This window comes from Copadichromis virginalis, linkage group LG22, assembly GCF_057382275.1.
Source record: "Copadichromis virginalis isolate Kocher_CV1m ecotype Utaka linkage group LG22, C_Virginalis_male_GT1.1, whole genome shotgun sequence".
Taxonomy (NCBI): domain Eukaryota; kingdom Metazoa; phylum Chordata; class Actinopteri; order Cichliformes; family Cichlidae; genus Copadichromis; species Copadichromis virginalis.
Genome location: NC_140638.1, coordinates 23,111,154 through 23,138,698, shown reverse-complemented (window position 1 = coordinate 23,138,698; position 27,545 = coordinate 23,111,154). Strand labels below are relative to the sequence as shown.

At 41.2% G+C, this 27,545-nt stretch overlaps 1 protein-coding gene across 12 annotated transcripts in view; it reads right to left on the bottom strand.

Annotated features, from left to right (window-relative positions):
* The window catches only part of adgrb2 (adhesion G protein-coupled receptor B2), a 266,514-nt gene that overhangs the window by 95,712 nt on the left and 143,257 nt on the right, over nt 1-27,545 (bottom strand). For all 12 annotated transcript variants that reach the window (XM_085446299.1, XM_085446289.1, XM_085446294.1 and 9 more), the window contains 7 exons: nt 22,036-22,142; nt 19,612-19,806; nt 19,054-19,122; nt 18,451-18,559; nt 17,025-17,171; nt 10,962-11,049; nt 10,064-10,166 (listed from right to left, as the gene is read on the bottom strand). In XM_085446299.1, coding sequence (XP_085302425.1) covers nt 10,064-10,166; nt 10,962-11,049; nt 17,025-17,171; nt 18,451-18,559; nt 19,054-19,122; nt 19,612-19,806; nt 22,036-22,142 — 818 coding nt within the window. The remainder of the gene's footprint in view (nt 1-10,063; nt 10,167-10,961; nt 11,050-17,024; nt 17,172-18,450; nt 18,560-19,053; nt 19,123-19,611; nt 19,807-22,035; nt 22,143-27,545) is intronic.

Sequence of the window (27,545 nt, the reverse complement as noted above, 5' to 3'; positions counted from 1 at the left end):
TTTTTGAATGTCAGAAATGTATATTTGTGAATGTGGAGATGTTATATTGGTTTCACTGGTAAAAATAAATAATTGAAATGGGTATATATTTGTTTTTTGTTAAGTTGCCTAATAATTATGCACAGTAATAGTCACCTGCACACACAGATATCCCCCTAAAATAGCTAAAACTAAAAACAAACTAAAAACTACTTCCAAAAACATTCAGCTTTGATATTAAGTTTTTTGGGTTCATTGAGAACATGGTTGTTGTTCAATAATAACATTATTCCTCAAAAACACAACTTGCCTAATAATTCTGCACTCCCTGTAATGAAGTTCTATCAAAAATATAGCCTATTTTAGTACTAGAAGACTACTATTCTCTATTGTATTTTGTATTCAGGAGCTGCTAAAAGCCCAATTAATTTCAAGTAGCAATTACAGAATTGTGTGGCTATGATTAAAACCCGGTTACAGTTTAAATGAAGGCAGAGTGGTGCTGTGGTTAGCACTCTCACCTCACAGAAGGGTTCCTCACTTAAACTTCAGTCGGGATTTTCCTGCTTGTTCTTTTTCTATGTACTCCCTGTGCTTCTGTGAATTTCTTCCAAATATTTCCAAAAACAGGTATTATATTCCTTTTAAAAAATATAAAGCTTAGGATGAGGAAATATTTACTGTGCTGCTTCCAGGTCCTGACTTCCACCCTTCCCTACTACTGACTCTTGATGATCTTGTTTTTCATGTCCTTGGCTGAAGTCGGAATCCTGCAGCCTCTTCAAAGTTGATAAAAGCTGACCAATCTTTTTGGTTGTTAGAGCAGCATTTGTTTTTGAGTGAAGCCTTACCTGTTTTGGTTAGCTTTCCTAAGTTTCTGCCTTTCTTGTTTTTTTCTTGCTAAACCTAAAAGATTTATCCTTAGCTGTTCTGCCTTCTCTTGCAGTCGCCAGAAGAAACTTGTAAGGGAGAGCTGCCATTTTCTTTTGACGTACACCTTTTTCTCCTATTTTTCTTTGGTTGATATGTAGTTGATGTATAGATTTGGAACCTTTCTTTTAACTAAGGTAATTTGTTGATGGAGTTTTATTTTAAGTTTGAGCTTTTTTTGTTTGGTGTACTCGCCTTATGCTTCATTGTTAACATTTTGGCAATAAATTGTTTAAACCAACCCAAACAAACTCCTCATGTTCCCCCATCTAGTATTATGTTACCTGTAAACCATTTTGGGAATGTAACATAGTTGGGAGCACATGTCGAGGACTTCTCATACCAGCACTAGATGGTGGAAGTTTGGTTTTGGAGACTGTTTGGTTTTTGGGTCTGTTAACAGCTGTGAGCATGACAACTGATCCGTTTGACTTAAGTTTCAGAAAGAACCTTCTTGGGAGGAATAACATATGTGTAGCAAAGGTGATTTGCTGTCATAGCGGCGCACTTCAAATTAAATTTTAAATTAAATAACATTTGAATTGAAAGAGATGACGAAGAACGGAGTAAAGTACTCGCTGGAACACAGCATAAGCAAACCTGATTCTAGTCCGCTGAGTTCTCCCTGTCTGTGCACGGCAAACTCAGATGGCACTCAACGCTTCCTCACAAGTGAACGCAGACAGTAGCTGTGTCCTAAAACGTAGGCTGCATCCTTCGGAGGCCGCATTTGAAGGCCGATTACGTCACAGCTAGGCGACGAAGGCTGTCCAAATTCGTCGACTCTTTCAAATGCAGCCAACAAATGCGTCCTTCATTTCCCCGAATTTGAAGGATCGGTCAGGTGTGGCCCCCATATCCCAGAATTCATAGCACGGCCCAGCCAATTCCAATTCCCAACAATGGCGGCCGCTATTAAGTTTTAATATTACTCTTATTAATCTTTCTGGGTCACAAAATAAACTTTTAACATACTTTCAGGCGAGAAAGTAGCCATGTAAACTTCAAATATCTGCTTGGTTTATTAAGACATTGCATATTTGCAAAAGTGCTCCGACATTTTCGGAGACGTCTGTTACCCACCCGCTCGATAGCTAGCCGGGGGGGTTCAATGGTCACTCGACCCGGCGAGAGCAGCGGACTCCCGGCTTCATCGTTTTCTCAGGTTAAAGATAATATATAAGTCACTCGGATGACTTAAAAATGTAATTGTTTGGCTTTTTTCGATGTTTTATTTGTTCTGCAGTAAATCGGTTTGGCGTAGATCAAAGTTATTAGAGTAGATTAGATTAAACAAAACTTTATTAATCCCTCGGGTGGGTTTCTCTGGGATTTTCACACAGCTGAATAAACGTCAAACAAACTGTGAGACGGTCAAGAATTTACGCCAGTGTCCTGTTATATTTTAGATAGCAAAGAGCAGACGGCCGAGTTTATTAAACTCCACCGAGACAGCGGTGACGCAAATCTGAAGGCTAGACTGTCGCATTTCACAGCCTCGCACTTCCGGCCTTTTCGGTCTTCGAAGGACCTGGCCCACGTAGACCGCGCAGGCCGGGTCCTCCAAAGGATTCGGCCTACGTTTTGGGACACAGCTAGTGTCTGTTTTTTTTCTGATACCTCACGCTGAGGACTGTATAGACAGCATCAGCTCAGCAAAAGATGTCAGTAAGTTAGACCTCCTTACAGGTTACTGCCAAATCCTGCTTGCTGAAATAGCTTTTGAAGTCTCAGCATTTGTTACGCCTGATCACTTTTTGCAGTGTACTGTGATGGTCTTTTGAGATGAAAAATGCACCTGTGACCTTTCAAAGGCTAATGACCACCGTCCTGGGTAATGTTTCAAACTGCAATATTTATCTAGTTGATGTGGTTATTTATTTTCCCCATTGGGCATAGCACATTGCAACAATGAATCATTTTTTTTTGAAGCAGAAGCTTCTCTGACACTAAACTTGGCAACATGTGAGTTTGGCAAGGCCACTGTCACCTAACTTTTGAAGGAACCTTTATGACCAGATTCATCCTGTTGAGGCTAAGGTTTCTGCCATTGTCGACCTTTCCTGTACCTACCTCCAGAAGGGAGATAGGTACATTCCTTGGGATGGCTAGATACTACAGTGCTTTCTATAGAAAATCTCCCAAGTAAAGGCACCTCTAACTAGGTTGTGCAGCCCAATGTAGCTATTTGTCTGGAGCAGTGAATGGCAATGTGCTGTTGCTATTCCAGATTTTTCCAAGCCTTTCCATACTCTTGTCATTTTTTTTATACATACAGTTTTGCTTCAGCTTTTTTGTATGTTATAACCCGCTCTTCTCTGTGGCTGGCAAGGACCAATAACAGCACAAACAAGAGTACCACACAGACCGATTGTTTGTGACACTGCCTCTTATAACCAACAACAACTTATAGACAACATCTGCAAAGTTGCCTGTAGTCTGTGTGCAAGGCCACTGTAAAACCATCATGCTTCTCCTTTAGCCATAAGATGGAATGACGAACTGTCCAGCCCTGTGTCAGCAAGGATAAGCTGCACTTCCGCCTTCATGAAATTTTGCACATGTGTCAGGTCTGGTGAAAATTTATGTATTTTTGGGTCTTAAACATGGGCGGTTCAACATGATTCTACAGCGCCACCTACAATCGCTTTATTGAAGTACTAGTAGCAACATGAAGTAAGCATTAGGTGATAATCATCATCACTTCATCTACATGAAACTTTCATTAGTGGTTTATCAAATTACGTGCAGCAGCAAGACTTTTAGTTGGTGGACACTCTTTATCGCCACCTAGTGTTCACAGGTGATCAGCGGTAAATTTATACAACACCCAAATAGCATCCCAGGCTTAATTCATTCATGTTACCGCGTAAAACGTCTCACCTTCAGCACACCTGGATGTTCACTGAGGTGCAAGGGCCATACTGTTGCTGCTTTAATTTAACTTGAGACTATTCAGTTGATTAATGAGTAATATAGGGCAGAGCATTTCTGATGCATGACATATCAAGGGACTAGATGCATCTGCTGCATTAATTGTCATCACTCTTCCTTTAAAAAAATTCCATTTACAATTCCCACCCCAATGTTTAGAATAATTTGATATACATAGGATATATTGTTTAAAATAGTAACAATGGCATCTCATCCACTGGTTTAGGGTGTGCATGTGATCTACTATATGTGTCAGCCCTGGGCTGTGTGCCAGATAAGTGTCCGTCCTCAGCGGGAGCCTCTGGTTTATAGTACAAAGCAGCATGCAAGGATCAGCATTAAGACATCATCTGCTAGAAAGAGGATGTGCAACCTGCAATACCTTTGCTTTGCCAAAAGCGTTAAAAAGCAGAATAATAGGAAGATAAAAGATAGAGGCATATAAAGAAACTGCCATAATTGTGTAATGAATCAGTGGTTTACAGCAGGGAGATGAACTCACAGGGAATAGCGAATGAATACTAAGTTTTTCTAAATGAAACTTTGCAATACTTTTGACCCTCAAGTCCTGGTCAACACAGTAAGAGACTGATTCCACTTTCATTTTAGCATGTCTTCGTCAATATATATATATAGTGTGTGTGTGTGTGTGTTCCTGTCTAGCTATCTTTGTGAGGACCAAAATCTGCATTCTACTATACTTGTGAGAACCAACAGTCACTTGTGAGGACTATACTATACTACTACTATACTTGTGAGTGTGTGATTCTTACTCTGAATCTGAATAAGTACGCGGGACCACTGTGTGCGGTAAGACCATCTCTTTTACTTCCTGTATTACCATCTACCGGCATGCATTGCCAGTGCGTAACACGTGATTACACAATCAAACAGTGAACACATACTGCCCATACAACAAATGTACCAGAGACAATTATGAATACACCACATCTCCCCTTTTAAACAAAAACAGAATATTCCTTTTCTCAGGACAGAACTTCTCTTTTTCAAAGCAATACAAGAACATCTGGCAAACAATCTGCATTACATTTTTAACCTTTTGTTTTTGTTTTCTTGTTCTTTTCTTTTCTTAACAACTCTTTTTAGCTTTATTTTACTGTGCTCTACAAAACCATTATAACACAGTTACATAACAACAACCTTTTTTTTTTTTTCTTACAGATCTAACTTTTTAGGTTTAACTATTGGCCTCCCTGACTTGGTTCTGACCACATCAGTGTTAACAGGTGTAGCAGGGATCACACTGGGTGTTTGAGGCTTCTGCAACACAGGCACATTAGCAGGTTCATGCACAGGTGAACTTAAAGGAATCAAATGCACACGATTACGCCTCACAGTCCCTTGTGGTAACTCCACTGTGTATGATCGGGGTGTAGAGTGATTTTGGATAACAGTGCCTGTAGTTTTGACATCAGTCACCCAAACTTGCTCTCCTGGGGACAGGCTGCATAAAGGTTTTGCGCGGTGGCGCCTGTTGAAGTTTGCCATGTCCATCATCCTCTTCTCCCTTTCCTTTCGAGCGAGCAGTGCGTTGTCCGGCAGTGTGGGCTCCAGCTGCGATGGAAGCATCGGCAGTGTGGTTCGCAGACGTCTGCCCATTAAAAGCTCTGCAGGGCTGTATCCGGACTGCAGTGGTGTAGCTCTATAGGCAAGAAGAGCTAGATAAGGATCAGCTGCTTTTTTCAGAAGATTTTTTACAGTCTGCACAGCACGTTCTGCTTCTCCATTACTTTGCGGAAACTTGGGACTGCTTGTGATGTGTTTGAAGCCGTATGCTGCTGCAAAGTCTGTAAAGATTTGACCTGAATACTGTGGCCCATTATCAGACATGAGGACCTCTGGGATGCCATGACGGGCAAAGAAAGATTTCAGGTGAGTAATGACATCGTTTGATTTTGTCCTGTTTAACAAAGCAATCTCAACAAATCTAGAGTGATAGTCAACAGCGAGAAGGTAAGTTTTCCCTCCCAGCTCGAAAAGATCTGTGCCCACTCTCTGCCATGGGCGGGCAGGGTATTCTGTTGGCATGAGTGGCTCACTGTTATTGTGTCTTTCTTGAATACACGTTTTGCACTTGAGCACCATCTCAGAGATTTGTTGACTCAGCCCGGGCCACCACACTGTTTGGCGTGCACGAGCTTTACATTTTACCACACCTTGATGTCCTTCGTGTAGTTTTTCCAGCACCTCGTTTCTCATTGCTGAAGGAATGACAAGCCGTGTGTCTTTTAACAAAAGGCCGCCTTCAACAGTGAGCGTGGCTCGGTCAGGCCAGTAATTTCGCAGTAAAGGCTCTTGTTTTGCATGTTCTGGCCAGCCTTCGGTGCACATGTCCATGACGCGAGCACACACACTGTCGCTTTTCAGTTGTTCCTTCAGTGTTTGCATATATGATGAACTGACAGGCATGTTTGCTACAATACTGTCGACATATATGTCTGTGCTTTCCATTAGCTCTTTGTCTGACAGGTTCATTGGTTTTTTCAGAGGTGAGCGGGACAAAGTATCTGCTGTCCAGAGCGATTTCCCTGGGGCGTACTGCACAGTGTACGAGTAACGCACGAGTCTCATTCTGAATCGCTGGATCCTGGGTGGCAAGAGATCCAGAGCTTGTCCTCCCAGTAAGGAAACGAGAGGTTTGTGGTCCGTTTCAAGACAAAAATGTTTACCAATCAGGAAATCACGAAAACGCTCACACGCCCATGTAGATGCCAGTGCCTCTTTTTCCACTTGTGCGTATCGTTGTTCTGTAGGAGAAAGGGACCTCGATGCATACGCCACTGGTCGCCATCCTTCTTCCCACAGCTGCAAAAGAACACCTCCGAGACCATAGGATGAAGCATCTGCTGATACTTTAATGTCTCTGTTGGGGTCATACATTGCGAGCACTGGGGGTGAGGTCAGGGCATCTCGTAATGTTTTGAAAGCTCTCACTTGGTCAGTTCCCCAATACCATGCGTTCTTTTTGGAAAGAAGATCTCGCAGGGCTTTGTCTTTTTCAGCTAAATGGGGGATGAACTTGCCCACTTGATTCACCATGCCCAGAAAACTGCGCAACTCTGACACATTAGTTGGCTCTGTCATTTCTGTAATTGCCTCCGTTTTCTTCGGGTCAGGACTGATTCCTGTATCCGCTATGATGTGACCCAAGAAAGCAACCTTGCTCTGGGAGAGCTCGCATTTTTCAACATTCAGCGTTATGCCTGCTTTTTCCAGTCTTTGCAGTGTAGCATGGAGACGGGAATCGTGCTCCTGATGGTTACGTCCCCACACCAACACATCGTCAATGTGACACACCACTCCTTCGAGACCCTCGATGACCTCCGCCATCATGCGCTGAAAGTGTTCGGGCGCTGAGTTGATCCCAAACGGTAGGCGGTTAAAGTGGAACCGCCCAAAGGGTGTGATGAAGGTGGTGAGTTTGGCAGACTCATCGGACAGGGGAATCTGCCAGAAGCCCATGTTGGCATCCAGTTTGCTAAACACTTTGGCTCCTGCGAGCATTCCGAGACTTTGTTCAACCGATGGCAGCACATATTTTTCCCTGCACACATACTCATTTAGTCCGGTAAAGTCTACGCAAAGTCTTAGCCTAGGGCTGTTTTTCTTTGGAACAACAACCATGCCGGCACACCAATCCGTTGGTTCCTCAACTCGGGTAATGACACCAAGCTCTTCCATTCGTTGGAGTTCCTCTTTTACCCTTCCCATCAGAGGCAGAGGAAGCCTTCGCGGAGTTTTGAGTGAGTACGGCACAGCATTCGGTTTGAGTTTAATGTGATAGGCCCGCTGCACTTTCCCTAGACCATTGCAAAGTTTAGGGTAAGTAGTCTTCAGAGTATCCATTGAAACCGCGTCAACTCGCACCAGCAGGCCAAGAGCTGTAATGGCGGGCAGGCCTAGCAGTGGAGTGCTCAGGTTTCTTACAACATAGACCTTCTCTGTTGTCTGTTTCGCTCCGTAGTTGAGCTGTAGCTTTGTAAAACCTGCAACGTCCAGTGGTGTTTTTCCAGGGCCTAACAAAGGTTTTTCTGGCTGCTGGAGAACTGGTCTGTGTTCGTTAGCAAAAATCTTTGATAAGTCCGAGTCAGCTATTACAGTCACATCTGCTCCAGTATCCAGTTTGAAAGTGATTTTTGCATCTTTCACTTGTATGTTGGCTGTCCACGCCTGGCCGTCACTGGAAACTGAGCCTAGGAAGAAACCTTGCTCCTCTTCCTCCTCAATACTTTGCACTGTCTTGCTTTGTCTGCAGACTCGCTGGTAGTGACCTTTTTTTCCACATAAATGACATTTTGCATCATTTGCTGGGCACTTGTAGCATTTGTTACTTTGTCTCTTGCTATATTGCTGTTGTGTTTTGACAGTTTTATTTTTGAACATGTTGAACTTTGTTTTGTCGTGCTTTTGTATCACTCTGTCAACTGTTTTCGCATTTACATGCATTACATTTGTTTCACTTCTCAAAGCTGACTGTTGCTTTTTGATTTCTTCTGACTGCCTGGCCATATTTATAGCTTTATCCAAGTCCAAGTCTTTTTCCATCTGCATGCGCTCAGACAGCCTCGTGTCGGCCAAGCCCACTACTATTCTGTCTCTTATCAGCTCATCATGGAGCGGTCCGTAGTTACAGTGCTCTGCTAATGCATGCAAGGCAGTCACGAATGCATCAACAGTCTCATTCGGCTCTTGTTTGCGCATATTAAAACGTGCGCGCTCATAAACAACATTTTTCCTGACAATGAAAAAGTTGTGGAAGCTATCTCTCACTTTAGCATAGTCCCGTTGGTCTACATCACTTAACTTTAGTCCTCTCAGGACGTCATCCGCTTCGTCTCCCATACAATATATGAGAGTGTTCACTTGATTTTCCTCCGAGCTCGCAGACAGATTACTTGCCTGACGGAATCTCTCGAAGCGACGGACCCATCTTGTCCATTCGTGTGGTTTGGAAAAATCAAAGGGCTCCGGTGGTTGGATGCTAAACGTAGCGCTGGGAGTGCTAGCCGCGGTGCTAACTCCTGCCCTCGGACGATCGTCTACGTCGTCATTCGGCATTTTGTTTCCACCTTCCCCTTCTCCTCACACTCGGCAGATGTATGGAGTCTTACAAGTCACACAGCACTTCTGACACCATGTGTGATTCTTACTCTGAATCTGAATAAGTACGCGGGACCACTGTGTGCGGTAAGACCATCTCTTTTACTTCCTGTATTACCATCTACCGGCATGCATTGCCAGTGCGTAACACGTGATTACACAATCAAACAGTGAACACATACTGCCCATACAACAAATGTACCAGAGACAATTATGAATACACCACAGTGAGAACCAACAGTCACTTGTGAGGACACACAACCCGGTCCTCACAAATTTGAAGGCATTTAAAGGCATTTTTGAGGCTCAAAATGTGGTTTTAGTGTCAGGGTTATAATTAGGTTATGGTTAGGTTTAGGGTAAGGATTAGGGTTAGGCATTCATTTTTAATGGTTAGGGTTAGAGTAAGGGGCTAGGGAAAGCATTATGTCAATGAAGGTCCTCACTAAGATAGCTGAAGGAGGTTGTGTGTGTGTGTGTTGTCAGGAGGGAGCTGTTAAATATTTAACATTATCTTCAAAACTATGTCCACCTTTACACAGCAGAATGCCCAAAGAAACCCACATCACATCGAGGTCGTGAAGCATGCCTCTCATTAAACTAGCACTTAGTCCTTTTCCGCTGAAGACACCCCATGAGTCGTTATAATAACGCACTCCAATGTAATATAAACTGAACAGCTACCAGGAGACAGCGCGATACAGGGAAGTCAAAAAGGTCTGCGTTTATTCAGGCAATTCACCGAGCGCTATGGCGCTTTATAGCATGCAGCACTTTGAGCTTCATCTGAACTTAGAAAACATGGGTCGGCTGGGAGAAGAGGAGTTGCTTAAAGCCTTAAACAAATTTATTTTCTTGGAAAATACTTACTACAAGCAGAAAAAAACTTCATTTACTTCATTTATTTTAAATGTTTTGGGTTTATTTTTTTCATTTGGGAAAGTTTAGATGATGAAAATAAAAAACATGATGTGATGCATTCTTTCATCCCTTAAAACTGCTTACAAGACAATCTAACTTTTTCTCAGTGGTCCGAAGCAGAAGCTTAGCGGTTTTGAATAGTTGCCAGAGAAAAGAAAACAGCCTTTTATATACTTACATTTAATAGCGGTGACAGCTCCACCACCACCATGGGCTCACTGGGTTGTGGTTCCGGTCGTATTGTCACGGTCAGGATTTTGGAGTTGATCACTGCAGGCGGACTGTAAAGACATTCGTTTTTTTATTTTTATCTTTTTTGTTTTTTAGACAAGTGTTGGTGTACATTTAAGATGGAGCTGAATGGGCTCTATGACTTTGGAGAAAGACCAAAAATAATACATACAAATACCAACAAATAACAAAAGCAAACTAGTAGGAGGTGAGGAAATCTAAAAGAGAGAAGAAAGAGAGCGCCTGACTAAAAACAGAATACTGCACCCATTAACATTCAGCATGGCTACAGAGTGAAAAGGGTTTTAACAGATCCAGCTAATCCACAACCAAGAGCAGTGACCTGAATAAAAGGGCCCGGGGCCAGCACAAACACCATATCACAATGCCCTTTTTCACAACCTCCTGATTTCTTCTAACTTTTATTACTGCATGTTCTATGCATGTTTTGGGACCCATTAGGCCCACACCCAATCCAAGCTCAGTGTACACTTCCAAAAATATACTGACAACTCAAAGGAAGGGGGAAACATCTAGGGAAGTGTGCTTTTTGATAAGTGTCGTAAGCAGGCGCAAGGACACAAGAGAAGCAGCAGAGTTGTAAAAGGGAAGAAAAGACATATGGAGAACTGGAAGTTCGAAAGAAGGGAAGGAAAAAATAGAAAATGCACAGAAATAAAGAGAGACTGTTGTAAGAATGAAGAGACCACGAGAGAGATTAAAAAGTCAGACAAAGCGCAAGAAAAAAATGAGTTACAGAAAGGTAAAAGAAAGGACAGCGAAAAGATAAGAATGAAATGTGGTTTTAAATCCTCAATAACAATAAAGAATAATTAAGTACTCACGTCGCTGGAGGTAAAATGATGGCAAGTGTCCTGTACAAGATGGCTCCAATGACATAGTACATTGTAGATTCTGTTTCGGCTTCTTGCTCTGAAAGAAAAGAAAATCAGTACGTTTTAATACCTTCAAAATAAACTCCAAATCTTTCAGCCCATCGGCCGGTTTATCCCATATCCCCCTTGTTATCTTGTTCAAAGGCTCTTGTTGCTGAAAACTACAATGCAATGAAATTTTCACAACAACAAAAACAGCTTGAGGCAAATGGAAAATATTTCATATCTAACATTTTATTTCAACCCCCCCCAAAAAAAAAAAGTCAAACAGCTCTAGACTAGAATCTGCTAAAACTCATCAATGGCTATACACTGATGCTAGGAGCACAATGAAAATGACATGGAAACTTGTGACAAGTTCAAGACGCAACTTTGGGCTGTGGTGCGTAAATGCTCTGTATGATTTATTGCTGCCCTTGCTAATCAGTGTCAGAAATACAAGTAACAGTATGTACAGGCCAAAGTTGTTAGGACACCACTGGCCACTCTCTCGCGATTTCTGAGAATAGAAGTTGTAGACTAGTGACAGGGAAAGTAAAGAGAGCAGTTCTAACCTGTAGAGCTAACCAGCTTCTGCAGTACTTTGATGTAAAAACTAATTTTAAAAATGGCCGTATGTTGGCTTTGTTGGGATAAACTGAAATATAAATCAGTAACTGAAGTCATGTGTAACCATATTCTGCACTGGGGTATTGAGCCTACCAAGGAAGAAACCAATGCTACTGCTACTAGCACTGCTAAGGTTAGATAACTCTGCAAAATATAATAAAAAAAACCTATGAATTTGCAATGTCATACAACGCACAGTGTTGCAAATTTCAGCAACATTTAAAACACGCTTGAATTAATCAAGAACGTAATTAACAGTTTCATGTATCTCCTAAAATACAGATATAATATATGCTTGGCTAATATTTAACATTGCGCATTTAAAGTGTGCGCAGTTTGAAATGTTTTCTTTTACACTACGCTGCTGCAGGTTTGTTCTCTTGTTTAAACGCCCAGAAAATTAGTCGCTATGAACGCTCCTAATGTTTACCACTGTTTAAATATGCATGACCTATATGCATGCAGCTGTAAGAAACAAACATAACTTGATCTCCTGACATTTCATCAAAACCTGGATTGCATTCATTATTCATCTGTTTCATTCATAAACTCCTTCAGACAGGTCTGTGTTTGCCCTTCCACGTAACCGGTGAGTAGTAGTATGTATAATGTGATTGATTTAACAGTGCAGCACCTCTGGTGCATTGATAATAGACAATAGAAGATAGTGGAGAAATGAAGGATGTGGACAGGATAGCTTAAAACTAATAACCCTCTTTTCTTTAAGGATAAGCCTGATGATTTTCCATAAAGTCTGTAGTTTTACTATTTAACATAAATTAAGTTTGAGCTAAGTTGCACTGGTCAACTAAATAATTAGATTTACCTGTCTCATCAACCATCAACATTTCAGCCTAATTTACATGTACTCCTTAAATGACACTAACATGCTCTGGTGGCTACATCAAAATAAGAAAGGTGAGAATATTGCAGCGCCTTCCCAAAGTTTCTGGCAGCTACACATTCCATATCCAGAGTAATTATGCTTCTCAGCTGAAAACATAAGTCAGGTGCAAGACGCTGGTTTCACACTTTGTGTGGGTGGAGACACTGTGTCACTTTGTTTCCTTTGAGCAGTTATAGTAGCTCAGCATTACTGTGTATCTAGAACTGCTGAAGTATCAAAAACCTCATTCCTAAAAGCAAGCCTTTTACCAACATGCACGAAACATGAGTAAAGAAAAGTCAGTGTGTCAGACAACTTCAGACACTGTCCTTGTCCCTCTCGCTTCATGTTAGTTCCAAATCCCCTTTCTTCCTCTTCTCCTCCACCTCAGCACACACCCCTCTTATCCATCTCTGTTGTTGTTGCTATTCTCCCATGCACTTTTCAACTTTTTCACTCTTTTCAATAGTCCTCTTTTATACCCCCTTGCCTTCCATCGCTCTATTGAGTGTTCTTTTGCCAAAAAGAGCAGGAGCTCCCAAGGAGATGTAGTGTCCCTCTGTAAATGTCACTTTGTCTCAAGTGAGAGGAGGCAGAAGGAAGCAGAAGGGGGAAAGTATGAGGGAAAGAGTTCATGCTGAGAGATGCCACTCCCTCCTTTGCCCTTTTAGGCTGAGAGAAGCAACGGAGAGGCATCAGCAGAGAGAGTGTGTGGGGGGGGGGGAGACAGAGAGGGCTGATGGTATCAGACACACTGGGTGACTCATCCAAAATCTGTCTGCCTGCTGCCTAAGAGGTAATACTTGGGAAGAGAGATAGCTATGCAAAGACAGACGAGAAGAGAAAGAGGAAGAGACAAAAAGATCTCAACTGTGGAAAAAAACGCAATTGTGAGACTTGCGAGGAGGCAAAAAAAACAGATCAAAGTCAGCATGAGAAAGCCTGCAAGTTTGATGGATCCTAATTGGACAGTGTCTGCCAAGGCATGCAAATGAGAAAGTCAATGTATTATGGGTAAATGGTAAATCTATGTGAGGGGGTGGCACTCCTACGCTTGAGGATGATTAATACCACAAAAGCACTCAATCACAAAACTCTAATTTCCCATGAACAGACTTTTTGTCACTCTGCCCTTGCTAAACATCTAAATGATTGGTGGTCAGCTGTAATCCAGGAAAATGGCAAACCACCAGTCACCAGCTGTGAACTTTAATATGTCATTTATCAGGAAAATATATTCTTGCAGTTGATTCTAAGCCATAACTTAGCAATTTAATCGAAGACAGAAAGCTCCTTGTCAGTTGTTTTTTTCTTTCTTCCTTAATTTTCAGTACTTTTCTGTTTTGCACACCACAACAAGTGTGGTCTCCTGCTTAAATAAACATATTGATCAGGCTCAGGCTACTTTGGTTCAGTGATGCCAATATTACCACTAACTGCCTTCTATTTAACTTCTAAGTTGCTCAATTGCTTTAAATTTTGGAAACTTCTAAACTGACCCAACTTTTCAAGACACGTGTATATGCGATTGTGAATATCCAATGCAGCTGATGGTCTTCGCCTCAGCAGCTCACTACTAATAAGTCTGCATGAATTCCCATGGCACTGATTTGCACTGATCTGGTGTATTTCCAGCTTTTAATTATAGGTGGCATGTTTTCTGCCTACTGGAAACTGTGTATGGTTTAGGTAATAAGGACACTGCCTGGATAAAGTATTTCCAGAAAGAACCACACTGAACCTTTGTGGAAAAAGGCTTTTCTGGCAATTGTGCAATGCAGTGATGAGCTACCTTGGTTCAAAGTCCCAAAAATACCCACAGGAAGCAGCTGCCTAGAATGGTTACCACTCTAATTCTGGCAAACAGTTGGCCAAGGAAAATGAGCAGAGCTAGTGTTTATTATTGGTTGGCATCACAAATTATAGCACCTTTCATACCTTTTTACATCTTTTAACTACTTTTTCTTGCCAAGCCACCATAGGCCTATTCCTGTCAATTTTCAGCTGGAACAATGACATGTTCTCTGGATGCAAATTTTTACAAGTCTGCAAAATAATTTCCTGCAGATTGAACACTGGAATCATCTATTCAACTGTATTCCCAAGTGTATAATTACTAATTCCCACTCCAAGTTTCTGTCAACTAAGGAAAAAGACCGCAAAAAGACCACCAGTTTCCTATGACACCACCATCTCTATGAACAGTCCTGACCTCTCTGTCTGTGTTTGTGATTTAGCCCCTTGTCTTTTTACTCTAATCTAGATATTTAAAGTATGACTTGTGTTCATAATAATCCATGGGACCACTCGCTACAGCAATGAGTTCATTGAGCATGCCTGTAAATCCCTAATCCAGTTAGCGCAATGGCAGTTACAGGCAAGTATTTGCTTTAATTCAAACCACATACACCGATATAATTCGTGTGTGTGACCACTTGTTATTATATCTACAAAAGAGGTGGTGCGAGTACAGTTCGCAGTAAAGAGTAAAGATGCCTGCATTTATGAGAAATACAGGTATACTTTTTTAAATAAACTAAACATTTCCTAACATATCACAGTCTTTAAGAGAGTGTGGAAGTGTGTTTCTGAAGATGTCAGCCCCAATTGATGCTCAATGAATCATCGAATTTCCAGCTCCATCTCACACACTGAAAGGGAGAATCATGAGAAGCAAAACAGCAAAGGAGGCGGCTGTTGAGTTAAAAGTTAACAACTCATAACCATGAGCATGAACCACCAATGGTGTATTTGAAATATGAAGCCATTGCTGACTTGTATGTTTGGATCGATGTGTGTACATGGCTGCGAGAGAGAGTGCGCTGCCTGTTCGTACGATGGCAAGAGAAAAAGAGACAGTGGAGAGAGAGAGACGGAGAGTGGAAGTTTGTCACCTCGAAAATCAGTGAAGAACAGTCCCAGCCTCTGCCCACTGAAGCGATTCATGAACCTATCTATTGGCTCTGCGTGCGTGCGCTGGCGTGCGCACTTACAGACACAACGGTGCCAATAGGGCTTTATGACCATGTTTAAGCTGTCCATCTGAGATAGGCTCTCGTTACAGGGTAAATGAACCAAACAAACCGATAGCAATCAACTGAGGACCTCAACTCATGAACTGCCAATGGGAAGTGGCAGAGTTCCCACAGGGCAAAGAGTACTAATAATGTCCTAACTCATAAAGCTATATGCGGTTTGGATGAAACAATTTACCAAATAGTGTATGCTAAAATGCCAATTGCATGTCCTGAATATCACAGCGTAACTGTAATGCAGCTGGTCACTTTTATGGCACAATAAGCCCTGCAAGAGACAAAACATTCAACACGACAAACAATAAGGATAATGGACAAGAAAAAAGAACAGGATTGGAGGAAAAATGGCATAAAGTAAGGAAAGTAAGTTCGAAAAACACAACATGGAGAGCAAGCAAGGCGGAAACTTTGAAAAGCAATGGCGTTAAACCGATCCAGCTTAAAACCTGCTGTTCAACCGTTGAGATATCTGAATTCACTGTTCCATAAAAATGCGCTTAATAGGCTAGTAGAAGGCTGGATGCTAGGTGGTTTAGAATTAGCACAATACATGGTGCACAATAAAGCATCAGAGGTGACGTGCCCTGAGGTTAGTATACAGGATATCTTGAGCGCCAATCAAAGGGAGTTTGTGCCATCAGTGCAAGTCAGAGGTCAGAGGAAGCTCTGCTCTCTTGGCCTGCAGTCTCTCTGAACTTTAATTTAGGTAGGGGACGGGGATGCCTGACTGAAAGTCTGCCAGTGTAATTTCCTGTGGGAAGCGACCTTTGCCTTTGTTCGTAGAGGATAGCATCTGCCTCTGTATTTCTCATTTCTACTTCAAACCATTACTATTTAACATCATTTTTCTTTCTCCTTTACAAATTTAGCTTCCATCCCATTCTGGGATCATCTATGTAGTTTCTCCTCCTTTTTTAACTCTCGCCATTTGTGTTTGCTTGAAACTGCACGAAAAAAAAATGTAGCCTCGACTAAACGCAGTCAACATTCTTGCGCTGCTCAAAGTGAATGGATTTTGAAAATTGTATGAGACTCAACACACTTCTTCACAGATGAAAGACTGGCATCTTCTTGAGAAGCCCTCTAGGGCCTCTTTACAGTCCAAATCCTTCTCAGCACTACCCTTTAACGCCCCTGAGAAACCTTCTGCTTCAGTGAGAAACATCTCTGAGTATGAGAATTCACATGGGGGAACCTCTACTTGCCAAGCTGATCTGACCTTAGATTATGAAACCATGAGTTGGTTCTTTTCATATATCAAAGATTTAAGAGAGTGAGCAAGAATTACAACTACAACGTATGTACTTTATAGTTAAGAATAGACTATGAAAGCCTTCCTAACCTTGTGTTTCCCATCTTTTTTATAGAAAAAAGCCAAACAAAGAAATACATATGATCTCGTGTTTATGAGCTGAAACTGGCAACCTAAAAGATTAGATCAACCCTGGTCAGTAGACAAACCACATTTCCTTTTTTTCTTACCTTCAGGTGGGATGGTGAAAACCTCTTTCGGGATGTAGAGCTTATCTTCCGCTGTTCGGGCCCAGTCCTTCATGCCCCTCCGGCCCTTCATGGGGAAGTTGATATCGCTGGAAACTGCTGACACTGGTTCTCTCTGAATGGTTACCACTGGACAAACGACAAATGAAAACAAAACCCACATGAAAACTCACTTAGGCATGACACTGGGAAAATAAACAAAGAGTGCTGGTTAAAAGACAAAAATCAGACAAAAACAATAAAGAAAACTTCACAAAAAAATACACTGTTAAAAATTGACGTGCTGGTCATGTGTTTACAGATTGAAATCAATACTTGGATACAAAAAAATCTAAATCATCGATCATGCATAGTACAAATAAAACCCTCCCAACTGAATTCTAACTGTGATGAAATACATTACTGTGCAGATGTCTTGAGCCATTTTGCTTTTACAGAGCAAGAATTTCTTGAAATACTCATTTTCAGCTCGGTCCTTTTACCTGAGCATATATAGAGGAACACTTATTTTTTGTCTGTTAAACCACTTAACACTGACCATCATTCAAAAATAAAAAGAGTATCTAACTCAAGAAATGAACCAGAGTTGTGTCTACACATAAAAGAGAACCCATTTTAAATTCTTTAGGCACTTTGCTACCAGCAGCTCATCATTTGTTCCAATTTCTGTAGCCGAATCTATGAAAAATGGCAGCAATAATACAGTTTGACTTTAATAAAATAGTACTTTTACAACCAGCAAGGTGATTCCCAAAAACCTATCTACCAAATGCTTGCCATTTCTCAGGATGAAGTGCCAAGTGTCCTAACTGGGTAAGTGGACTACAAAAGAAGAACTGACTGGCCTAAAAATACTGGCAGCCACCAATGCTACCCCTCAGCTTCCCAGTAGATACTCCTCTAGTATAAATCTAAAAAACTATAAAAGCAATTTCACAAAATATATATAAATATCTTTGAAAGTTGATGTGCTGGTCATATGTAGTTAAATTCTGAATTATTGGAATTTTTAGAAACTTTTGGAAACTTTTCTAACAATCATAGGTGATTGTCAGAAAAGTTCACGTCTGAAATTCACCTTGAGGTCACTGGGATCCAAACTCATCTGAGAGTTTTAGTAGATGCACCTATGGTATGAATGTCAAAATCAGGGGTAAAAACTATCTACAGAAAAAATTACCAGTATCTGAAAGTCATGTCCTTCAAAAATAAGAAAAGAAAATCCAGCAAAGACCTGACACAGGACCTGAGAGATACATCTGGACCTCTGGTTGATTCATCAACTATATATGTTAAGCCGCTCAAGACTTTTGTGCAGTACTGTAAGTCGTCCGGATGTTTGTGTACAAAAAATCTTTCATCTGCTCCTGTGAAGCCGTGTGATCTGACAGCAATGAGTGGGCCTTACTGAGGTTGTTGGTAACCACTAGAAAACTCTGAAAAGGCTTCTGGGCCTCTCCAATGAGGTGAATGAAATCTTCCAATATCCTCATCAGCAAAGCAGCACCGGGAGCGATCTGTGGACAGCACGATGATAGAAAGATGAACGGAAGGATGTCATAAGTGCAATTATAACCCACAGCCAACCATCTTCTATGAGACACGTCTCAACCACTGATACCTTTTTACTCACTGCATTACCTCAACTACCGAATGTGTTCCTGGGCTGTAAATCCTAATCACATGGTTTATAATATTATATTTGGCTTTTTTTCTTAAAATTATTATATCCAGATGGCAAGCAAACACAATTCGCTGCAGGGGTACCACATTGGGTCCCATACAAAGCTTGCACAAAGACGCACAGGATATTGTGCATTTTTAAAACTCAAAGAAACATTAATAATAGGTAGAATCAAACCCATTTTCCATCACCACACATAAACATTTACAAAAAGATCTATTTATGACACTTGGTGATGCAGACAGTCAGTTGTGATGATAAGGAGGTGCACAGAAGCGCACACGAGGACATAAAGTACCAGACATTCACATAAATGCAGAGCCTTACCTGGTGAGCGTCCTCCCATTTTTCTAAATTTTCAATGTCCAACATGTGGCTGACAATCTGGAAGAATTTCTAGATAAAAAGAAATAAAAAAAGGATGTGCTCAGTTGTTGAAGCCAGACCATCAGGCAGCTATTTCCTGGATATCAAATAACTACTGATAACCTTGCTGTGGTTAGCACTGCAGCAATACTGCCTCTTATTCTCAATCATGTCTGGTTCATTCATTTGCTGTACACAGGCATATTGTAAGTCATAAATAATAACGTCTGTGAAATGATCGACTGAGACGGGAACATTTTGCTCGCTTACAGGCACTGGAAAAAGAAAAATGCTGCTAAAAAAAAAAAATCCGCCCTGTGAGGCCATAGCAACTGTGCAGCTGTAGTTAATTGTTATGCACACCCTGTGCAGTAGAAAGTGAAGCTGCGGATGGAATAAATTTTGTTGTAAGTGACTGTGTGTGTGTGTTTGTGTGAGATTTATTTATTTATTTATGTATTTATGTCATGGTTGGTGACTTTAGAAGGCTCCGGGCGAATGCCGAGACGTTTTTCCTACCTGCACGTCGTCGGGAGCTGGGATGTAGGTTGCTCTTTTGAAGGTGTCCGTCACATTTCGCAGGATCTCCGTGGAAAAGAGAAGGTCGCCACTGTAGTAGCTCCTTCTCTGCAAGAGCTCCAGGAGACTCCGTACGATCTGAGACATGCCCTCCCCAGCCAGGGTCCTCTGACCCTTCGCGAGATGCTCTCGTAACTAAAATGCATTAAAAAAAGGAGATTTTTAGAAGTGTTTTATCCTGTCTCATGATTACAGGTAAACCCTTTGCTGTTGCACATGGTGTTACTCAAACTACGTAGCAGAAAAACAGAAATAGCACACCCGAGATTGTGTTTTTGACAAAGAAATCACAGGAATGTTTTGGATATGAGCCGACGGGGATATTTCAAGACGGGAGTATATATGTACATGGTTGGATTTTTGTCTTTTTTTTGTGTATGTGTGTGTGTGTGTGTGTGTTTGCTTGTGCTTAAAATAGGCAAGCAAATCGAAGCCTTGCAGCACTTTCAGACAGAAACTGGATCTCATCACTTCAGAGAAAGAGATACAAAAAGATAGTCTGTGCGTGTGAGGCAAAGAGAAAGAGAGTGAGGGAGGAAGAGAAAGAAGCTGGGGGAACAGAACATCACAGCAATCACAGAAAATTAATTACTGACTCCTGGTATTAATGAAAGGTTGGAACAGAAGCTAACAGTGCAATCAGCTCTGTCATGCACGATCCCTGACCCCCATCTCCTTCCGCCATCATCGAGGAGATGGAAAAGGTTGAAGTTCACGGAGCAGGAAAACAGTTTCACTGATGAACACATTCATTAGTTCTCTTCATTAATTGATAAGTGTGAGCACAAAGCTCTGGAAAAGCTAATTAGAGATAGCAGCGAGTCTTGGGTAAAAACACTCTGCAATTTTGAGAAAACCTTTTTTTAGGGTAGTTAAAGAGAGGTACATTAGAGATAAAAACAAAAACAAAAGAGAAGAACAGATAGAGAAGAACTTGAAAAACATGTTTCACTAAGCAGAAGAAGCAACTCGAGTGCATCTGGAAAGTATTCACAGCGCTTCACGTGTTCCACATTTTGTCATATTACAGCATTATTGCATTAAATTCATTTTGTCCCTTAAAATTCTACACACAATACCCCATAATGCCAAAGTGAAAAAAGGTTTGCTTGAAATTCTTGCAAATTTATTAGAAATAACAAACTAAAATATAACATAAGTATTCGTACCCTTTTCCCAATACTTAATAATTACAGCTTTAAGTCTTTTAGAGTATGGTGCTACAAGCCTGGCACACCATTCATTGCAGAACCTCTCAAGTTCCATCAGGTTGGATGGGGAGAATCTGCACACATCTTCAGAGATGTTCAGTTGGGTTCAAGTCCAGGCTTTGGCTGTTATCTTAGCTGTGTGCTGTCCTGTTGGAACTTGAACCTTCGTTCAAATCTGAGGTCCAGAGTGCTCTTGAACGTCTCTGTAGATTGCTTTCCCTCTACCCTCCTGAGCTACAGCCACCTCCATGGAGGTGGCTGTAGCTCAGGCGGTAGAGCAGTCATCTACTGATCAGTCATCTACTGCTGCTGGTGGTTCGATTCCTGGCTTCCCCTAGTCTGCATGCCAAATATCCTTGGGCAAGATACTAACCCCAAATTGCTCTCCCATGCATCCATCGGAGTATGAATGTGTATGAATGTCAGTTAAAAAGCACCTAGGAAAAATGTGCTGGTGTGAATGGGTGAATGCACAAAGTTGTATAAAGCCCTTTGAGTGCTCAGAAGAGAAGAAAAGCGCTATATAAGAACCAGTCCATTTACCCTTTCTGTTCCTGGTGCTGAAAAACATCCCCACAGCATGCCACCACCACCATGCTTCACTGTAGGGATGTTATTGACGTGGTGATGAGCAGTGCCTGGTTTTCTCCAGATGTGACACTTTCAATCTTTGTTTATCAGACCAGAGCATGCACTGACATGCACTGTACAACTATGGGACGTTATACAGACACGTGTGGGCCTTTTCAAATCATGTCCAATCAACTGAATTTACCACAGATGGACTCCAGTCAAGTTGCAGAAACATTTAACAGACGATCAGTGGAAACAGGATACTCAGTTTCGAGTGTAAGGAAAAGTCTGTGAATACTTCTGAACTTTTGCTACTTTTGTTTTAGTGAATTTCCAAAAAAATTCAAGCAGAATTTTTTCACTTTGTCATTATGGGGAATTGTGCAGAATTTTGAAGTGAAAAAATGAATGTAATCCAGTCTGGAATAAGGCTGTAACATGACAAAGTGCTTTGAATACTTTCCGGATGCACTGTAACTGGCTTAAATTGGTACATCTTTTTAGCTTTTTTTTCTCTTGTCCATCATAATTATTTTTTTATCAATTGTTTGTTTTATTGTAATCATTTGACATTACTTACAGATAAATGTAAATATCTATATTCAAGTGAGACGCATCTGGCGAAGCTCGGAGGACCCCAGAAAGCAACTCCATTATTGTCCAGCATACAACGACGACTAGCAGATCCTAGAAAGAGTTGAGAGAGACGCACGTAGTTAATACAGAATGCAACAAACACCAAACATTATCTACACCACACTCTGAATATGGTATGCTTTTTCAAACTTCCAAAAACCAATATGGCCACAAAACACATAAATATGTTATTTGTATTCTGACGCCGAGAAGTAGGCCAATTCATCACACGGACAGGAGTAATACAGAGGGCGTCTGCTCAATGTATTTTAATAGCTATACGGAAATATCAGAATGCATAATTTTGCTACTAATGAAAAAGCTAAAACCCAAGGTCACCTCTATTCATGTGCTGAAGTGAAATATTATGCAGGATTGTAAAAACTACAAAATATTTTGTTTGTAGCAGTATTTGGCAATTTACACCTTCTGGTGATTTTAGGCTGGCAGGCACAAGGCAAACTAGTGAAAGCTGCCAAAGTACCTTTTGAAAAATAAATATAAACAAGTCCTTTACGCCCTCTTTTTTTGTCATTGCCATGGTAACTGAGATAAGTTAAAGAATGTTAATTTGATCTTAAATAAGACTATTATATTTAATTAAGGCTCAGCATTAGCGGACTAACTCGTTCAGACATGTTTTGCCGTCCCTAAAAAGATGTGGAAAAATGTCTTTATGCAGCAGACCTCTCGAACCACACCTGCACTCGACTTGCACGTGTCAAAGTTTATACTCCTCTTTGGCAACAATCGGGCAACTCTCAGTTTAGACTGAAATAACAGTGATATGGTTTGACTGCATTCAAATGAGACATGAGTGCTGTATAAATTAAAGGAACTAAAAATGTTACGACTGCCTCTTTCTATCAAAACTCAAAAGAGCAATGGCATTTATTATTGCTGAGGCATAAGTACACCCACTAGAGCAAATTTATTTCAAACATAGGGATGCAAGCAGAGCAATTTATTCTGATTAGCCTATAATCTTGTCTATTTTACCATATTTTTCATATGATTGTCATTCTGTTGCAGTGAATTTGCCAGACACTTGACACTTGACAGTCAACTGCTCCTTTGTCTGCACTAAAGGCCTGTTGAAGTTAAAAGCTCACTGGTTTGCAACTGAATAACTAACCAAACAAATCACAAGAGCACAACTTGTTCCTCTCTTGGGCTTTTGTTGGACATATTCAGCTACATACACATTGTTACGTTCATGTCATCTAATGTTAATAATCTTCCAAACTACTATGCTGTCTATCAGCTGGAGTTTATGGGATCGGCGTCAACTGCAGCGGATTTTTAGGAATATAGCCAACTTTCATTTATTTATGTGAACTAGTCCTTTAAATAGTCCAGCTGTCCCACTTAGTATTTAATAATGAAAAAAGATCCAACTTTTTAGTTATACTATAGTACATATTACTCCTTTCAAACGTCCTCTTTTCTCTTATATTGAATAAGAAAGGCAGTGGCTTGCAAAAGTATTCGGCCCCCTTGAACTTTTCCACATTTTGTCACATTACAGCCACAAACATGAATCAGTTTTATTGGAATTCCACGTGACAGACCAATACAAAGTGGTGTATACGTGAGAAGTGGAACAAAAATCATACATGATTCCAAACATTTTTTACAAATAAATAACTGCAAAGTGGGGTGTGCGTAATTATTCAGCCCCCTGAGTCAATACTTTGTAGAACCACCTTTTGCTGCAATTACAGCTGCCAGTCTTTTAGGGAATGTCTCTACCAGCTTTGCACATCTAGAGACTGAAATCTTTGCCCATTCTTCTTTGCAAAACAGCTCCAGCTCAGTCAGATTAGATGGACAGCGTTTGTGAACAGCAGTTTTCAGATCTTGCCACAGATTCCCGATTGGATTTAGATCTGGACTTTGACTGGGCCATTCTAACACATGGATATGTTTGGTTTTAAACCACTCCATTGTTGCCCTGGCTTTATGTTTAGGGTTGTCGTCCTGCTGGAAGGTGAACCTCCGCCCCAGTCTCAAGTCTTCTGCAGACTCCAAGAGGTTTTCTTCCAAGATTGCCCTGTATTTGGCTCCATCCATCTTCCCATCAACTCTGACCAGCTTCCCTGTCCCTGCTGAAGAGAAGCACCCCCAGAGCATGATGCTGCCACCACCATATTTGACAGTGGGGATGGTGTGTTCAGAGTGATGTGCAGTGTTAGTTTCCCGCCACACATAGCGTTTTGCATTTTGGCAAAAAAGTTCCATTTTGGTCTCATCTGACCAGAGCACCTTCTTCCACATGTTTGCTGCATTCCCCACATGGCTTGTGGCAAACTGCAAACGGGACTTATGGTTTTCTTTTAACAATGGCTTTCTTCTTGCCACTCTTCCATAAAGGCCAACTTTGTGCAGTGCACGACTAATAGTTGTCCTATGGACAGATTCCCCCACCTGAGCTGTCGATCTCTGCAGCTCGTCCAGAGTCACCATGGGCCTCTTGGCTGCATTTCTGATTAGCGCTCTCCTTGTTCGGCCTGTGAGTTTAGGTGGACGGCCTTGTCTTGGTAGGTTTACAGTTGTGCCATACTCCTTTCATTTCTGAATGATGGCTTGAACAGTGCTCCGTGGGACGTTCAAGGCTTGGGAAATCTTTCTGTAGCCTAAGCCTGCTTCAAATTTCTCAATAACTTTATCCCTGACCTGTCTGGTGTGTTCTTTGGACTTCATGGTGTTGTTGCTCCCAATATTCACTTAGACAACCTCTGAGGCCGTCACAGAGCAGCTGTATTTGTACTGACATTAGATTACACACAGGTGCACTCTATTTAGTCATTAGCACTCATCAGGCAATATCTGTGGGCAACTGACTGCACTCAGACCAAAGGGGGCTGAATAATTACGCACACCCCCACTTTGCAGTTATTTATTTGTAAAAAATGTTTGGAATCATGTATGATTTTTGTTCCACTTCTCACGTGTACACCACTTTGTATTGGTCTTTCATGTGGAATTCCAATAAAATTGATTCATGTTTGTGGCTGTAATGTGACAAAATGTGGAAAAGTTCAAGGGGGCCGAATACTTTTGCAAGCCACTGTAAAATCACTCAGCTTTAAGTCTGCCTTAACCATGTTAAAGTCTGTATTTACATAATTTCCTCAAGGATTAATATAATATTCTGATTCACATGATTCACAGACACCTGTATGCATGAAGTGATTTATGATGTTTCATTAGTGTACATATATACGGCTTGTACTTTATGTATTTAGTGCTCTGTTGATGGATAAGATTGGTACACTGTTTCAAGTGCTTTGACATGTCAGCGTGGCTAGAAAAACATCGAATGAACATGCGTACAAAACATCACATCACACTATAGAAACTTCTGAGATGGTACAATCTTTGGTCTTTGGTCCAGCTGGTTCAATACCTCTGTTTAGAATCACTCCAAGTACAAACCACTTTAGGTCTGCCTCATTTCATTAGGTTTTGCATTGTTTAATGCTGCTTTAAGCCTACACTGACCTCAATTTAACTGAAAAGCACCTCCTTCAAAGAACTGCAAAGTTTGCAGATAATTGTTTCTAGAACATGAATTCTGACAAATCGTTTAACCCAGAGAGAGCTGAACCCTAGAGTTTCATCAGCAGTGAGCTGGTACAAAGATCCTTTCTTTCTGCTCATCTAGCTGTGGCTCAACCAGCTGGGTAACACATCACAGCTTGACCAGCAACAACCGCTAAATCTGTGTGTGCTCATTTGTGCAGTAACTCTGAAGAACCAGAAGAAAGCTTGCTTCTGTAACACCTGCAAAGCTGTGACACATCTCCAGAGCAGCTTGATGAAAAATCTGGAACATCAATATAAGCAAAGAAGCAGCTGATCAGAAAAGAAAAACGAGGAACACAGGAGATTCATCACTCGTCATCGACATTCTCCTTATCAAAAACATGACAGATAACGCAGGACAATTCACTTCCTCCAGTTGTGGATGGAGGATTGGTTTCCCCCTGAGCACGTCAAGGAGCAGATGTTTGAGCTGTATGAATCCTGGACTAGAAAGACGTCAGATGTCTTCCAGAAAGCTTTACCAATAACGAGAGGACCAGATCCAGGATTATCAGCGGTGTATCTCAGAGCCTCATCCATCCATTTGGGATGTTGAATGTTCTTTATTTCTGACTTCTAGGAGAAAAACGTAAATGCTGCTCTGACCCCTGAAAAGAGTCTGGATATCTGGTATGCCATTGGAGATCAGAGACTTGTCTCCAATAAAGAAGACCTTAAAGCTGAAATTCAAAGCCTTAAACTGACTCAGTATTAGCCTCTCCATCCTGTGAAGCCAGATCTGATCGCAGGCAGAACTCAGGCTGACATCTGGTTGAGGAGAACTGTCCTGATGACGTTCAAGGCGCTTTGGTTGACTGTAGCCACAATTATTTTGTAAATGAGCCCTTTTTTATTAGTCTAATAATGGTTTTGTGACAACTCATCTGTATTTATTTGTAAAAAGATCAAATATGACTTACCAATCCCCTTACTTTGCATCATCATGCACACAACTGCCTCACAAACAGGTCTGTGTAAACCTGGTCAATCAAGAGAATGAGCTATTTTGACTTATAGACCTGTGACGATGGTGAATTTGGAACAAGCCAGATGTTAAGACTAAAAATACAAGTTAACCTTTTTTTTCTTTTTTTTTTAAATCACAAAAAGCTGACTTTGAAGTTTCTCCTTATTTTTCCATGACATTTCTCCAGGCAGTGAGCAACCTTGAGAAAGAAGGTACAAGTATATGTCTCATAGCACATGCATAGAGAGTTGCAAGCCCTGTGTTACAGTATAAGCTTTAGCAGATATTGCTTTGACTGTAGCTCTGCCTTTCCTAATCAGGAAGTGCTACTGTATGTACATGAGGCTCACAAACTTCCAAAGTTAATTATCACAGAGATTTTTTTTCCATTAAGTAGCCAGTCTCTGTTCTTCTGCTGCAACTTTACCATTGCTAAAAACAACATGCCCACATGTTCGTGATGCTAACAAACCTCTGTTGCTCCTACTGGAGATTTCTTTAAGCTTCTCGCTTGGACATTTTTGTAACAGTTCTGGTACTTGAGTTGTGTAAAGAAACTTGTGATTGCAATATGCTTTTTTTTTTTTTCCCCTTGTCACGATGCTGCTTGGCAGCCTGTTGCACAGCTCCCAAATCTTAACCAGCTCGTATTACTGCCTGGACTGAGCCATGTAATCCTGGTGAAGCTACAGAGGAAATGACAGTGGTTTCATTGGTGATTGGGCAATAATGAGGACAACCTAGGCGATCTGATTTGGGCCCTTGACGTGCCACACTCAAACTTCCCACACCACAGCGTGACCGTACCTCACTTCAGGACTTTTTAGGTGGACAGGAATGTTATTCTGAGCTGAGATGAAACGTGGGGGCATTGCACCAGTTATGATTGAAATGTGGTG